We start from the raw sequence: 15,000 nt of genomic DNA, 5'->3' as shown, positions 1-15,000 counted from the left end.
ATCCTCGGTAATGGTCATTCATGCAAACGACGAGAAATGTAGTAGCCTGGGGTTTAGGTGTCATGGTTACAGCGTTAGTAGCGAAACCGAAACCTTCACGCCACGAGATTAGTTCCACCTGATCCATCGGCACGCTTTTAACGGCTGAAGCGTGCCAGATCTCCCTTCCATCTGGCTCTCGCGATGGTGTGCCTCTCGATGATGTGTAACCATAAGGTGGGGGGTCACCGCCACCAGTGTGCCACCAGTTCTGGGTGATTTCGAAAGTCAGCGCCAACCGTCGCCAGCATGGCTACGTGGTGCGCCTAATGACGAACAGCACATGATCATGTGCTCATGGGTCACCCCACCATTGTGCACTAAGGTGCATCGAACCTGCTTGGAGCATAAGGCAATCCCAAATCCAACTCTCCTTTTTTGTGGTCCGGCTCGGGGTGCTGCTGCGTAAATCAATTCCGATCGCGTAGAGACCCTCGGATCGCATTTTAGATGGTTTGGATTGAATGTTTCCTCCGACGGCCTCAAGGGACATTGATGTAACGATCGGAATGGAAAGACACGGGCGCGGGTAGTGGTAGTGCCGGTTAAGGGCACAGCGATTGCGATTAACCTCGCGGACCAGATGCTGCCTATGAATTGGAGTGGAATAGGTCCAGTTCGCACCGGAATCTGGCATTTTGCGTGCTACTACTTTGGCCTCGAGAGACGAGACTCAACAGCGACCCATTTGCGGTTCTTTTAAGCCATGTGTCTAATCAAAACGTGGATTCTCCATGGTCGAGCAAGCACACCAATCAAACAAACAAGTGGCGCATCACGAGCTCATTCACTCTCTCTCTCTCTGCAGCAGGCTCATTATCAGCCAGCATGATTAACCCTACTGTTACCCTTTGGAAGCTGGCCTCCTTAATGTGTCCCCTTTCCTTCCAGTCTCACAACGAACAGCCCTTAAGGGCGACCGAACCCAGGAAACGGTGGCCACGGTCGAGCACAATGCAGAAATCTGTTTAACCGAAGACCCCGTTGCTTATCTGGCTGAAGAGAGTGTGCTGAAGAGATTACCACGGGTACGGAATCTCCGGGCTATCAACTTTTCCGGTCCGGAGAACGACAACACGACTCTGCGTGCATTGATCGGCTTCGATCGGTTCGTTCTTATCTGATTAACGAAACCATAAAGACTCCCAAGCAACCGGTCACATAATGGGGTACGTTGGCTTATCGAAACATTGGTTCATCGCTATCAAAAGATGGTAATTATATTGGCTTCCATTCCGCTAATCCTAGAAAAACGGCCTACACTATCAATGGCAGCGGGGCAACCGTGCACGATGAAAAGAAGGCTCGTCATACGATGGAAGAGAAACCTCAGCAGCATCATGAGGTCAGCACGTTCCGTCGCATCCTACCTCAAATATTGGCCAGTACGGCAAAAAATTTCCTTCTCCTCGATCTCGGCATGGCCGTGGCATTCCCGACGATCGTCATACCGGCACTGCGAGGCATCAAAAACCGAGCACCCGATGAGTTTCTTCACTTTTCCCCTCAACAAGCTTCGTGGTTTGGTAAGTTCAATACGATCGATATCCTAGCAACGTGATGGCTAATGGCCAAAGGGTTTACTCTCCAGGAAGCATAGCCTACATATGCCAACCGGTGGGAAGCGTCCTTTCCGGCATTATCCTTGAACCTCTGGGCCGCAAGCGGTCGATGATTCTCGTCAACATTCCTCACATCATCGGTTGGTTCATGTTGCACTTTGCCGGTTCGCTCGAGGAGATGTACACGGCCGCCATTTTGTTGGGCCTTGGGGTAGGCTTCATGGAGGCTCCCATTGTAACGTACGTGGGAGAAATATGGTAAGTGTCCCTGGCCACTGGCACAGTTCTTTATTCGCTGGCGTTAATCGAATCCATTTCCTTCTGATCCTTCTCTAGTCAACCTTCAATCCGTGGTATTCTCACATCCTGTGCCGGAGTGGCCGTCATGCTTGGCTTCTTTATGGTGTACCTACTGGGCACGGTGACGACCTGGCGCACAACGGCCGCCATCTGTGCCGCGATTCCGATTGCAACCATGATCGCGATCTGCTTCGTACCTGAGACGCCCATGTGGCTGCTGTCCAAGCAACGGCCTGATGATGCCCAGAAGTCACTCCAATGGCTCCGTGGCTGGGTATCACCGAAAGCCGTCGAACAGGAATTCCAGGAGATGAAGCGATACAGTGCGAACTCGGCCAAGTGTGCCACGTGCCAGAAGAGCGATGCTACCACGTGTCAGCATCCACCGTTAACCGAGTGGATGAAGCTGAAGGAACTGACGCGCAAGCGTAATCTGCGCCCATTCGTGCTCGTGATGCTGTTCTTCGTCTTTGGCCAGCTCAGTGGACTGACCGGTATGCGGCCTTACCTGGTGCAGATCTTTCAAGCGTACGGTGTACCGTTGGACGCCAATTGGGCCACCGTTTCTACCGGACTGCTCGGCTTGATGGCAAACATCGTGTGCATGGTGAGCATAAAGTTTGTGGGAAAACGCAAACTCGCCCTCATGTCCATGACGGTGACGGCTCTGTCCTGCATTGGCCTTTCGGTCTATGCCTTCAACTCGCTTCCGGAAGGCTGGACCTCGTTCGATATTCACTCAGACACAAGCCACGTGTCCAGCAAAGGGTACATACCGATGGTGCTGTTCTTTATGTTGGCTTTCTTCACGAGCGTCGGCGTGCTGCCAGTCCCTTGGATACTGCTCAGTGAAGTATTTCCGTTCAGGTAAGTTGGCGATCGTGCTGAGACCTTCGTTACCTAAACAACTTTCTTTCGTTACAGAAATCGAAGCTTGGCGTGTGGTATCACAGCTGCCCTGCACTATGTCATGTCCTTCGTAACAACAAAGACTTACTTTAATCTCGAGAGTTCATTAAGCCTCCCGGGTGTGATACTGTTTTACGGAGTGATGGGACTGATTGGCACCTTCTTTGTGTACTTCTTCCTGCCCGAAACCGAGAAACGCACCCTCGAGGACATTGAGCTGTACTTCTCCGATAATAAGCGCAAGCTGACCGATATTTACATTCCGCGGCGACACAAAGACGTGGAATCGGTCGCCGTGGTGTCGGTATTGGCCGAGAAGGAGAAGGAAAAGCATGGCATCGACAATACCGCCTTCACGGAGGGTGATAAGTGAAAAGTGGCCGCGTGACGCTCAGAGCATCTACAATGACAAACTATTCGGAGGACGGAGGACGGATTTCAGTCAATCTCATGCTTATATTACTCAATCTCATGCCATACATGTGGAAAACAAATAAACTGTAGAAGCCGTGCTCGATGCGGGCTGGCGGGCTTATCATTCGCTGGGAGAGATATTCTGGGCCGCACAGATGAGCGTATCGTGGATGTCCTTGGCGTAGCCGATCTGTAGCTTCACCACCTCCAGGTACTGGTTGTACGTGAGCGCATTGGTTTCCGGCGGTGGCTGTTGACTCGTGGCCACCGGGATGGGCAGATACGTTTGGGACGAGGAACACTGTTGCAAGCACAGCTTGGCCGTTTTCTGTGAAAGACGAACAAGAGCGTTATCATTCGTTCCGCGACCGATTGCCCCATCCTAGCGTACCAAGTTCAGTTCGATCTGATCACAGATGGAGTAAAACTCTTCCAGGTGCTTGTCGAACCGTGGCGTGGTGTTGTTGTGGTCCACCGCTTTCCTGTCGACGGGGGGAAATGATTTAGCTAGAGCGAACCTCTGCAACGGAATCAAAATCACTTACGATCCGGCGTCGGTGAGATTGTTCTGTTGGATGAGCTGGGCTGCCGTTTTGATGGTGGTCGAAAGGGCATCTCGCAGTGGGCCAACAAGGCCCTTCACCTTCGAAATGTTGTCGACCTTTTCGGTTTGCTGCGCTTGATTCGGTTGCTGGGCTTGCTGCTGAGCCTGCTGTTGCTGCGCCTGTTGTTGGGCCTGTTGTTGGGCCTGTTGTTGAGCCTGCTGTTGGGCCTGTTGTTGTGCCTGCTGCTGCATCATTAGGTTGCTGTTCATCATTGTTTGTTGGGGAAACATCTCTGTAAAACAAGAGCGAGCCGCCAGTCCATTTAAAATGGGATTTTCAAGGAATTTCCGCTTCTGGCATTACATGCAAGATACTTACTGGATGTGCTGGATGTTCCGCGGATGGCTGGAAGGAGAATTCAGTCGTTAATAAAACAGAGTTTTGGGTTCGGGCTTCTCCGGAACAGCCGCATACTGAGAAGGTCTTCTCACAACGGCGTCCTCTTTTCCCGCCACGGTTTTTCCGGTTTTCCACTTTCACAACGCTTCCAGACTTACTTCTTCAACGGGAACGATTGCGGGAGTTACGAAACGAATCAAATTTGCTAATTCCACACACGAAAAGGCCAAAAATCTTTTACTTAAGATCCTCTTTTTACTGCGACAACGGAGCAGAAGATAAACAAAACAAAGAGATGGGCTCATACTTCAACGGTCATCACTGTAAACGATAGGTGACTAGGTGGTACCTAGTGGTACCATAAAGAGGTACCGTGACCGCCACGTGATCGCACATAAAAACATAAAAACATAACAACATAACAACATAACAACATAACAATATGAAAACATAAAAACATAAAAAGCATAAAAGCATAAAAGCATAAAAACATATCAACATATTAACATATCAACATATCAACATAACAACATAACAACATATCAACATAAGAACATAAAAACATAAGAACATAACAACATAAAAACAAAGAAGCATAACAACATAACAACATATCAACATATCAACATAAGAACATAAAAACATAAAAACATAGAAGCATAAAAGCATAAAAGCATAAAAACATATCAACATATTAACATATCAACATAACAACATAACAACATAAAACATAAGAACATAAAACATGGAAATACATATTCTACTAATTCTAAATCTTTTCCTGATAGTCCATCGAGGAAACTATCATTCGGCCGCGAGAACCATGATGGTCAGCATGTAGGCACCGGTTATCGCATGATTATCGCAAAAAAGCCTATCAGCAAGATGGTGAAAAATAACGGAAAATATGTCCTCGGCCTATAAATTGGACTGTTTTTAATGGATTCAACAAATGCATCTCACATTTCAATCGAACGACGAATGAGTAATGAAGTTGGGAATGGAATATTTATCGCGTTTTCAGAATTATTTAAAGAACACCTTTCCATCAAATTCCATTCCGTTGGCACACCCCCACACACTCGGATTACACAGAAGAAAAAAAAACCAATTATGCCACTGTGGATCATGGATCGTTTTTCTCTTTTATTAGCCCGCTCTTGGAAGCCGCGGGCCTATTATGCTGTAAGGATACTCGAGGGCAGCACGTGCTTCCCCGCATGAGCGCATGAGTATTTATTTAAGGATGCGACCGGGCAATTGAAATATGCTAATAGACTTTCTTTTGATGAGCCCGGCACCACGATTCTAATTTTCGCACCAACTTTACGTCGGTGCGATGTTTACCGTCCGAAAACAACCCAAAACGGGCTAAATATATATGTGTGGAATCTGCGCCATCGTCGCACTTTGCGTAGGCTGCGGATAAATCGGAATCGATCTGCGTAGGCCGGCACAAACCGAGACGACAGGTTTCCGATGATTGGAACACACGCCATACGAAGCGACAGCAGAAGGAACGGCTCGGAGTATTAACAACCACAGCACATCATGGCGGGCTGGTGGGCTAGTAGGCCGGAAGGCGAGTATCCCGTTTTTCCGACACCGGGACCGGAACCGCGGGACCGAGCTCATCTCTCCTGCGAGTACGCGGTTCCTGGGTTGCTTCGGGTTGACATGTTTCCAATGCCAACGGGAGCGCATCGGAAAATTGGGTCAATGTAACGTGTGTGTTTGGCAAAAAACGGTCTCATCTGGGCGCAAAGCCCTATTTCCTCCCGGTCCTCCTCTGCTCGGCAATCGTTTGCGCGCGTGTTCGGTGCTTATTGTTGCGTTGTAGTGTACACTTCACTCCACTCTCCTCCCCAATGTCATTTTCCCGTTTTCCCGATCCTCTCTCTCTCTCTCTCTCTCTCCCTCTCTGGCTTGGCTCACAAATCCATTTTCTCTCGCTCTCTCACTCTCTCTTCACACCTCCCGCGTACGGTGAGATTGTACGCAGGGAGGCCGTTTGTAGTAGGCGTCCTTGCTGCTTCGTCTGCTCACCTGCTGTGCTGCTGCTGCTGCTGCTGCTCCCTCTACACGAGCTCGCGACCTTGATCCCACAGCACCCGTCGTCCTGCATCAAGCCAGTTTCCCTCATCCTAGGTCCTCGCGGCTCTACATGACAACCGATACCTCCGATGCTCCGATGCTCGTCGTTCGCACAGCCTACTGCCGTGGCGGGGTTGCTTTGTTGTGTTTGTGTTTCGTGTTCCGTGCTCTCCTGAACGGAAACGGCACGAGGCACTTTCGGGGAAAGTTTTTGGTACGCTTTTCCTCGCTCCGAACGACCGAAAACTGGATGATGATTGCGAGTTAGATGGACCGAATGATACATTCACTATATCCGCCCGCTTCCCTCGTGCTCCGCACCCGCTCCCCGGACCGTATTCGGTTCCATTTCGTTGGATGGATTTCAATAATAAAATAAAAAAATCGTGTATCTCCATCCATTACATATAACAGCAAACTGAAGAAACCTCCTCCGCTCCCCCGGCCCATTCCCGGGACGAAACTACCCTCATAACCAGCAGGTAATGGTTATGTGGCCATCCCTCGTGCTCCCGTAAAAGAAAAGCCACCGGAAAATAGCATAATCGTGTACGAATTAGTTGAATTTTTAATCCATTTGGGAACCCATCTCGGTGTCGATGTTCGACGACCTCTCGAAAGGTAGAGCGGCCATTGCCGTTTCGTTGTTCGGGCGTTCGGTCACGTTACAAAACCCCGGGCCAAGATTTGCACAGCGCCAAATGGAAGGTTCAGCACATAAATTGTACATTAAGCAGACGTTGCGTGTGATTGGACCTAAGGTTGGCTTGGAATGGGTTCTGGCACGTGATGATATCCACTCCACGATCCACTGGCAACGACATTTTAATGCAGACAGTCCTCGGTACGAAGAGGCTTTGATTCCGCCACAGTACATCGGTTGCCGTTGAACTGAGATAAGGCTTTACATGCCGGAGCGGTGTCGCTGTGCCGCGAATTCCGCTTAATCAGATGACGCGTATGTCCCGCTGCTCGTAATGAAACACAATAACGGCCTGGGGCAGCTCTATTTGTTTGGCCAACCGCAGGACCGTATTACTCCCCAGAAAAGGGTCCTCTTCTAATCAGTTTCGTGGTAGGGATGAGTCCCCCCCCCCCTCCCCTGGCCCGCAGCAAAGGCAACGGCAGCATTCCACATTGACGTCATCTGATGAAATCCTTCGGGAGAATGGAAGAATCCTCTCCCCGGGTCCATCCTCCAGCCAGCCAGAGGTATCGATTTCCGAGGATCTCCCCTTTCAGTCCTCCCCTCCCCCCCCCCCCCCTCGGTAAAGCCGTTTGCGCTTGCTGGGAATCTGGTCAAATCGGGCATCTCACCTTACATCAATCATGCCAATTGACATGCTTCCGCATGATTTAGGCGGATTTTGTTTTCCACGACCACGAGGGAGAGGACGGTGGCCAAATCATTAGAGTGCCCGACCAACATCCTCTCGAGATGCAGGGAACGTATCGAACGAAACCTCCTAATGAGCATACCAGACCCACCCCCCGAATGTGGAACTAGATTCAAAGCTGAGGAGCTTCGAGATCGTCAACATCTGGGTTAGGTCACACGCCGACGCCTCGAAGTCAAAATCCTGAAGCCGAAGCCGCTGCCGGAGCATGTTGTAAGTCCTTTTCCTTTTTACGCCGTTATCGTCGTCGTCGTCGTCTTAGGCAAGACACGCATAACTTACATTTTATTCATTTCCCTCCTGGTGGAACCGAAAACGGGAATTTGCATGTGCTGGTGGCCGTGGCAGGGGTGGAGAAGGGGCTGGAAGGGATTAATACTTTGTCCAAAATAAACCAACGATGATACTTTAGAACGGTCGCTCCTTGGAGACCCATTTGGGGGGGCAGGTGTGGGATGGAGGATGGGAACGTGAACGTAAAATGCGGAAAACTGTTGCTCGGACGGACGGGTTGCCTCCCCGAGATCCGAACCGAAAGCAGCAGCGGAATGGAAGCGAATATCGTTCTCACCGTGCGGACTCCAAAGGACATTGCTCTCGAAGGCCTAGCGGAGACCATGGAACACTCTCTCACGGTGTCTCTCTCTCTCTCTTTCGCTCGCCGATCCACCGGTTCGGTTCGGTCGACGAAAGGACGAACGCCGAAGCGAATCCTGAAGCATTCCGAGCTCGAGGAAATTCTATTTTCGTCCTCGCCGTGTCGCAACGCGCTGCGAGTCGTGTGGCGTACCGTTTGGTGAAACCGTAGAACAGAACACGCTCCTCGTGGCCCTCTGGTGCCTGGTGTGGTATGGTGTGGCCACACGCCAGCCGAAACCGCTGAGCGAATAACCTGTGAAGTGGCTCGCTGCCTGCCTCGCCGTCCTTCTGTCCTCAGTCTCGGTCCGAGTGTTGGTGGCGCAACAATAGCAGCAACAGGCGAAGCAACAGTTAGCTAGGTAAGGGCCCGACCGTTGGCCGAGGTTTGCGCTCGTGGATTCGGCACCATGGCGCTTTCGGTTACCAGTGCCGCGTGAGCCTACCGCTCGATGAAAAGTGTTGAGATTGAGCAAATGAACGGTGAGGCTGAGCAGCTGCTGCTGCTGCTGCTGCTATGGACCAGGACCTGGAGTTCCTCCCCCACTCCCACCCCCCACAAAAGCCAAGGACGCGCGCACACGGTAGATGCAAATGATGTGCCGTCCAGTGAGTTCTACGATCAGTGAGTTTACTAACTACACTTTAGTATACAAGTGACTTTTCTTAAGTATAAATGTGAGTTAAAGGCAACTAAATTTGAAATCCTGACTCGGTAGTGCTTCGTACTGGGTTCTGGTATGAAAAACCAAAGGACAAAACCACCAGATAGATAGAAGAAAAAAACCGCCCCAGAACCTGCCCAACAGCGCATAACGGTCGATTCTTTCGCTCGAGCGCTTGGTTGTTGTTCGACGAGGGAAGCATAAAGCATAAATATGTAATGCTGTTGCTGTTGCTGCTGCTGCCTTTACTTCTCGTGGTCCGTGGAGTCACAGGCAGGTGGAGCGGACAAGGACCAGTAGTAGACCCACTCGTGAGCTCGTGGAATCGCGATCGAATTGCTCATCGGAGAGAGAGAGAGGTAGAGAGAGCGAGAGAGAGAGAGAGAGAGAGAGAGAGAGAGAGCGACCGAGCCCGAACATTGCGATCCCCACCCCCGGGTCCCCGGGTGCCAGGACACGAGCTGCTTCCTTCTTGGTGGAAAGTGAAAATTTTCCTCCATCCAGTCGTAAGTCATCTTCCGACCAGCGCGGAACCAGAGCCACCACCCAGAGAGACCTTGGCCATCGTGTAGTGAGTGCGTGTGCTTGTGTATGTGTGCGGCAGGATTAGAAGCATCTTCAGTACCATGAATTCAGGCCACCCAGTTCCGTTGGTTATCCTTGAGGACAGTTCAATCTCACGGATACTGGGCACTCCTCGTTCCAGAGTGTGTCCAGGAGAACTAGAAGCAGACGGAGCAGGCCACTAGGCCTATCAGGAACGAAAGTACCGGGCAAAATCCGTGTCTGCTTGTGTGTGCGGTTTCGTTTCGTGTGTTCATGGTGGCAATCGGTGAGGTGATGTTCCTAGCCCTGTCCATTTAGATGCTGCTCACGGTGGCGGTCATGGCGGATGGAGGAGAAGGAGGAAAAGGAGGAGGAGAAGGTGTCTCTCCTGGCTGTCCTGACCTGAGCGGCCAGGTGTCACGTTCAAAGATTTCGGAAGGGTAAAGTAACGCGCCTTCGACGAAGCCCACACGTTGCGTGTCACGTTGGACAGAAGAAATGTACCAGGAACGTAGGCCAGTTCCGAGGCCAAGAATGGCCGCTGGAATGTTGGAATGGAGCTCACGTTTCGTGCTCACCAATCGCGCACTCGAAAACCACCTGTCGATTGCAATTAGAGGCTCTTATTTCGTACCGTGGGATCGTAAATCCGTACCGTAAGCTTCCCTGGTTCCTGCGGTGCTCGCCATTATCAACGCGAATCCTAGAACCATCATCAGCATCCCAACTGTTGCTCGTCGCTTTTAAAGTAGTTTCCATGGGAAATCATTAGCTGTTAGCTCTCTCTCTCTCTGCAATTTCCTCTCTCTCCAAATCTCTGCCGAGATTTTGTGGCCTCCACCTGTATTGCGCCACGTGGGAAGCGCCTGTACGCAATAGAAACCAATAGAACCACGAGATTGGCCCAATTCCGATGCGATTGTGGCTTTGATGTTGCGGTGCGAGAAGATTGAAATCCAAATTTGCACACCTCTCGGTTCGTGGTCGTGTGTCACGCAGGCTCCGGAGTCCCCGACGCCTCTCGGTTGTCTCGTTGACAGTGGCCTATTTTCTGGCCCCTGGCAGGCGTACAAGGTTAACCCCTGGTGGCTAGGGGTTGAACATTTCGCATTGTCCTTGACGGTGCGAGAGTGTATTGAGATCTAATGTTTGCGCAGAACCTGAGCTTTAGCTTCGGATGATACTGCTGCTGATTCTTTACCGTGTCAGGTGGATCTTATTTTTTTTCTTCTTTAACTTGATGGTCGACTGGAAATCCTTTTCGAGTATTCGGTTAACCTGATACTTGAAATCATCCAGGTGTCTGTTCCCGGAGATACCTGTGAGATTGTCTTCCTCAAGGACTCAATCATTCACACTCGCAAATCGAGCGTGGTAAATCTGCCGGAACACTCCTTCTCTGACACGAGAAGAGAACTCAAGAAGCCACCGAATCTCACCAGCATCATTAATCATCCCTAAGTGTCACGATCGGGAACGGATGCTGCTCCTACTGCTGGGGCCAGGGCGTCGGAGGTGGAATCGAGTTAGGAATTGAGTGATGCCAGCAAGAGTGAAAGTATTTCGAACCATCCGGAAGAAAGCTCCGTGGAGCTAGCAGCAGGCGAGCAGCAGGAGCAAGATTAAGGCTACGGGACAATGTACGATGGGAGATAAGGAACTAGAGAGACCGAGAGAGAGAGAGAGCGAGAGACGCGTGAATGGGGAAGAAAGATGTAGTCTTTTGCTGAAACGTTGATTTGATTTGCTAGCAGAAAAGAGAGCTTTAGTTTAGGGCAAGAGATGCTTATTTATAGCGCGCCTTCACCGGATGCGGCCACCGAATATGGGAAGTGGTCAATATTGAATTTTGAATCGCTGGCCGCAGCCACAGAGGCATGTGAATGTTGAGCTTTCCTATCTGCTTCCTTGACGAGCTCCTAAGCAAATGTGGTTCGTTTAGAAAATATCGTTTTTAAATTAGCTTTATGACCACCGAAACCCCGAACCGAACCCCTGACCCTGTAATGATCAATTCATCGTTCCGCTGGACTAGTTTATTTTCAGTCCCCCTAAAAAGCCGCCCAAAAATGTGAGTTTGATTGAATTTTGGATCGTCGTCTGGGACCGTCGCCATTGTTCCCCAGGAGTCGCCGCATGGCTTGCTGAGCTGAGCATCCTTTCCCCAACAAATCGACGGACTGACGGAAGGAAACTGCCGTTGAGCCACGCCGATGACGTCGGCTCCGGGTGCTAGGGCTTTCAGATGGAACAAAGCAACCGGGATAAGGGTTGCTGAGGGGCGGTGGGTTTTAGGGTTCCTTTCACACACGCATGCTCTCTCTCTCTCTCTCTGTTTCTCTTCAAAGCTCTTGAGATGCCGTAATTTCGGAATTTCGGTGCCTTATTTTCCACCCGTTTTTCCGCTGGCTGGAGATGGCATTTTCACTTTCTTCTCGGGACTCTGGCAACACGACTGGTGGCAGCATCGCATTACTCGGTACTCTGACGCCCTGGGGGGCTAAAAATAACTCTACGACGGAGTGTGTCTCATGCTGGAGCTTCGCACGTTGACCGTAGAACTGGCGACTGGCGTGCGCACGTGCCAGTATGTTGGCGAATCAAAGGGTGTTGAATCTTTCCTGGCACAATCCTTTTTGGCTTTTGGATAGACAAGTAACTTCAATTCGCAGCTTACAAGCTTTACAAACTCATCCTCAAACTGCTCTGAAATGCTAGATACACATCAAAATAAAAAAAAAAAACAAATCCGAATCCAGTTCAAGGATCGTTGGGTGGATTGGGAGCTGAATCGGTTGATTTAGTTTTACACTCTTTCGATACCGAACCAAACTACATTTACTGGCCGGACAGGAGCCCATAAAGCGCTTTAATGGACCGGTAAAACTGTAGTAGCTTCTGCTAAATGGCACGTTTTTCGTCGGCCACAGCACCGGCCCACCGAAAGGGCACGAGATTTGGTGAAAGAAGTGCTGCAAACATCGATTTCGCGGTCGTCTGTTGGTCGATGGTGGTCTGGTTTGCGCGCTCGTCCTTACAAATCCTCCCAGGGAGCATAAATATTATTTTTATGAATATCAATAAAAGGGAACATTTTATTAACAAGCGAACGGAAAATCGTTTCTCGGTGCTTGAGACAACTGCATGCCATGCCATTGTGTGGGGACCCCTTCCCCCCCTTTTTGTGACTCGCTGACACACCCTTCTATCTGTTCGGATTTGCAAACACGCGCAGTTCGCGATTGTTGCAGAGTTCCAGAGTCCTCGTGCTACTGCTTCTGCTGATGGTTCAAGTTTCATCTTCTGCTTGGCACTAGTATCGTCGAATGGAGTGCATGGGTTGAAAAGTAACGCTCAATTGGCTTTGATTGAATAATAAACCATTTGCGTTACGAGGACCCTCGTTAGCTTCCGCGGAGCTTGGTGCTTCTCTGCTGATAACGGTATTTCGAGGAACCGATGCACCGATGCGCTGTTGCTACTATTATGGAGTTCCAGGTAGTAACATAATGGTACAGCCGGGAGTGCTGGTTACCCATCAGAACTTATCATCTCGTTCCCTAGTTCGTCGAGCGCATCATAATAGTTTCGTCTCACAAAAGGCAGCTCTCAACCGACGGTACGCTTTAACGGAAACAAAAGCATCGTTGCCAGAAGAAGCGGACAGCGGGGATATGAAGAAGAGAAGCTCAACAGCCGTCACCATCATCATCGTTGACAACCGTGTTGGTGTTCCTCTTTCGCCATACGGCGACGGTGCCACGAGAAGGAGGGGATTGTAAAACGCATCCCAAGCAGAATGTAATGAGAGCTCTCTCGGTAATGCTCTTAGTGCATCATCTCGTGCACCACGCCGAGAACGTCAAGAGTTCAATCGACCAGTGCATCGTCCGGCGAGCACCAGGACGACGGTCGTGTCTTGTCAACTAGCTTGGCTCCGGTTCCCGGTTTCTCCTGTTTTCCCTTTTTTGTTTTGCAAAATCACCGAGGAAATGACAATCCTTTTCCGTGATTTCCGCTTTGTTTTGTTGACATTTTCCTCCGTGATGATGCGACAGCACCAGAAGCAGCAGAAGGATTGTGTTTTGTACACAATTCACTTGTCTGCTGATTGCATTGGCCGTGTCGCTGTGTTTCTCTGTCAATCAAACTAAATTGTATGCACAACATTAAGGGGAATAATCGAAGGAAATGTTGTTGGGAATCGTCACGGAAATCGTCATCCCCGCTGGTGCCGTCGTGCATGTCGTGCCGCTTGGAGTTGTCGATTAAATATTGTCGTCGTAAAAAATCGATCATCCCTCGGGATTACATTTTCCCGCTCTCTCCCAACCCCTTGGCCGCCGCTGGTGGATATGGGATACTATTCAAAATGACATTTTTATCAGCTCCATGCGTCTCCATCGTGGTGCGTCCGGAGTGAAAGTACCTCGCTGGACGTAGCACGGATCGTGGGCCACTCCGGTGGATGCCACTCCATATCCGTATCGATTGATAGCATTGATACATGTGGCACTCGCCACGGAGCCAGCCAGGGGCACGATGGGAAATTGGAATTCATGTTTCCACTGCTCCAGCATTAGTCGCGCCTACGTTCCGATTGCTATCTTTGATCATCAATCGACTTTTGGTGCCTTGTGTTGCTGTGGGGCATGTTTGGAGAGCTTTTTGGCTTACCCCCCAAAAAAAAAACGGCCCTTATTTACGCCACGTGTAGATGCCTGAAGCTAAAACTAGAAGCAAGAGTTCCCTTTCTGGACTCTTCCCTAATGATTTCGACCAACATGAGCCTGTAAAGCTGTGTAAAACTGTGTAAAACCACATCACACGGCGGTGCACGGACATTTGAAGCGTTGATTTGGCGCAAAGCATTAGCATAGAGGCGATGATGCTGATGCTGTGGGCAAGAAAGTTTGACGATGAAACAGGCACAACCTGCTAAACAGCTAGCCTTAGTGGCTGTTAATGCTGCTGCTGCTGCTGCTGGGAATGTAAAACTTTTGCGAGGAATTACTGGTTCGGCGCTTCGGTAAAAGCGTAGCGTTCTTCATCAAACTTTATCCAGCCGCATCCGACGGAGCGCTTCGGACACGAGAGAACAAACGATGTAAAGTGTTGAACACACAACTTTTCTCAACAGGTAGCCCTGGCTGGCCATGGTGGTTTGGTGTAGATTTATTTCTCTTTGTCATCAAAAATAGAACCAGCAGAACCATTAGAGTAACTAGTTTGCCAGCAACTCGGGGAAACTATTTAAACGGGGCCTGGTGAAGAGTGTCTGAAATTTGAGGTTTTAATTGCTAGATCGATAGGTTCTCAATGGCGTAATCGTTTCCTGTAAAGACGGCACACGACAACGCTCTCCGATTTCATCTTCAATCATTAATATTGCTGAATTATTTGCCACTCAATGGGATGGAAAGCGAACTTTTCGTTCCTTCACCGTGTGCCGTGTAATGAAATTAAGTAATACTTGTGCGCGTATTTCACTGTT

General features: G+C 49.9%; 2 protein-coding genes across 2 annotated transcripts; one reads left to right on the top strand and one right to left on the bottom strand.

The window, feature by feature from the left end:
• Positions 1-937: 937 nt before the first annotated feature.
• LOC126570863 (facilitated trehalose transporter Tret1-like) lies at positions 938-3,200 on the top strand. The gene is made up of 5 exons (XM_050228920.1): positions 938-1,208; positions 1,288-1,565; positions 1,631-1,859; positions 1,938-2,768; positions 2,826-3,200. The coding sequence occupies exons 1-5, from the start codon at positions 1,204-1,206 to the stop codon at positions 3,181-3,183; spliced, it is 1,701 nt and encodes a 566-aa protein (XP_050084877.1). The 5' UTR covers positions 938-1,203; the 3' UTR covers positions 3,184-3,200.
• A 43-nt stretch (positions 3,201-3,243) lies between these two features.
• On the bottom strand, positions 3,244-4,465 carry LOC126570865 (mediator of RNA polymerase II transcription subunit 29). Its single transcript, XM_050228922.1, has 5 exons — positions 4,327-4,465; positions 4,148-4,174; positions 3,770-4,061; positions 3,616-3,706; positions 3,244-3,552 (listed from the first exon to the last, which is right to left on the bottom strand). The coding sequence occupies exons 3-5, from the start codon at positions 4,057-4,059 to the stop codon at positions 3,346-3,348; spliced, it is 588 nt and encodes a 195-aa protein (XP_050084879.1). The 5' UTR covers positions 4,060-4,061; positions 4,148-4,174; positions 4,327-4,465; the 3' UTR covers positions 3,244-3,345.
• Positions 4,466-15,000: the final 10,535 nt, after the last annotated feature.

This window comes from Anopheles aquasalis, chromosome 2 (assembly GCF_943734665.1).
Source record: "Anopheles aquasalis chromosome 2, idAnoAquaMG_Q_19, whole genome shotgun sequence".
In the NCBI taxonomy this organism is placed as follows: Eukaryota; Metazoa; Arthropoda; class Insecta; order Diptera; family Culicidae; genus Anopheles; species Anopheles aquasalis.
Note: the sequence above shows the minus strand (reverse complement) of the source record. Positions and strands in the feature narration are given on the sequence as shown.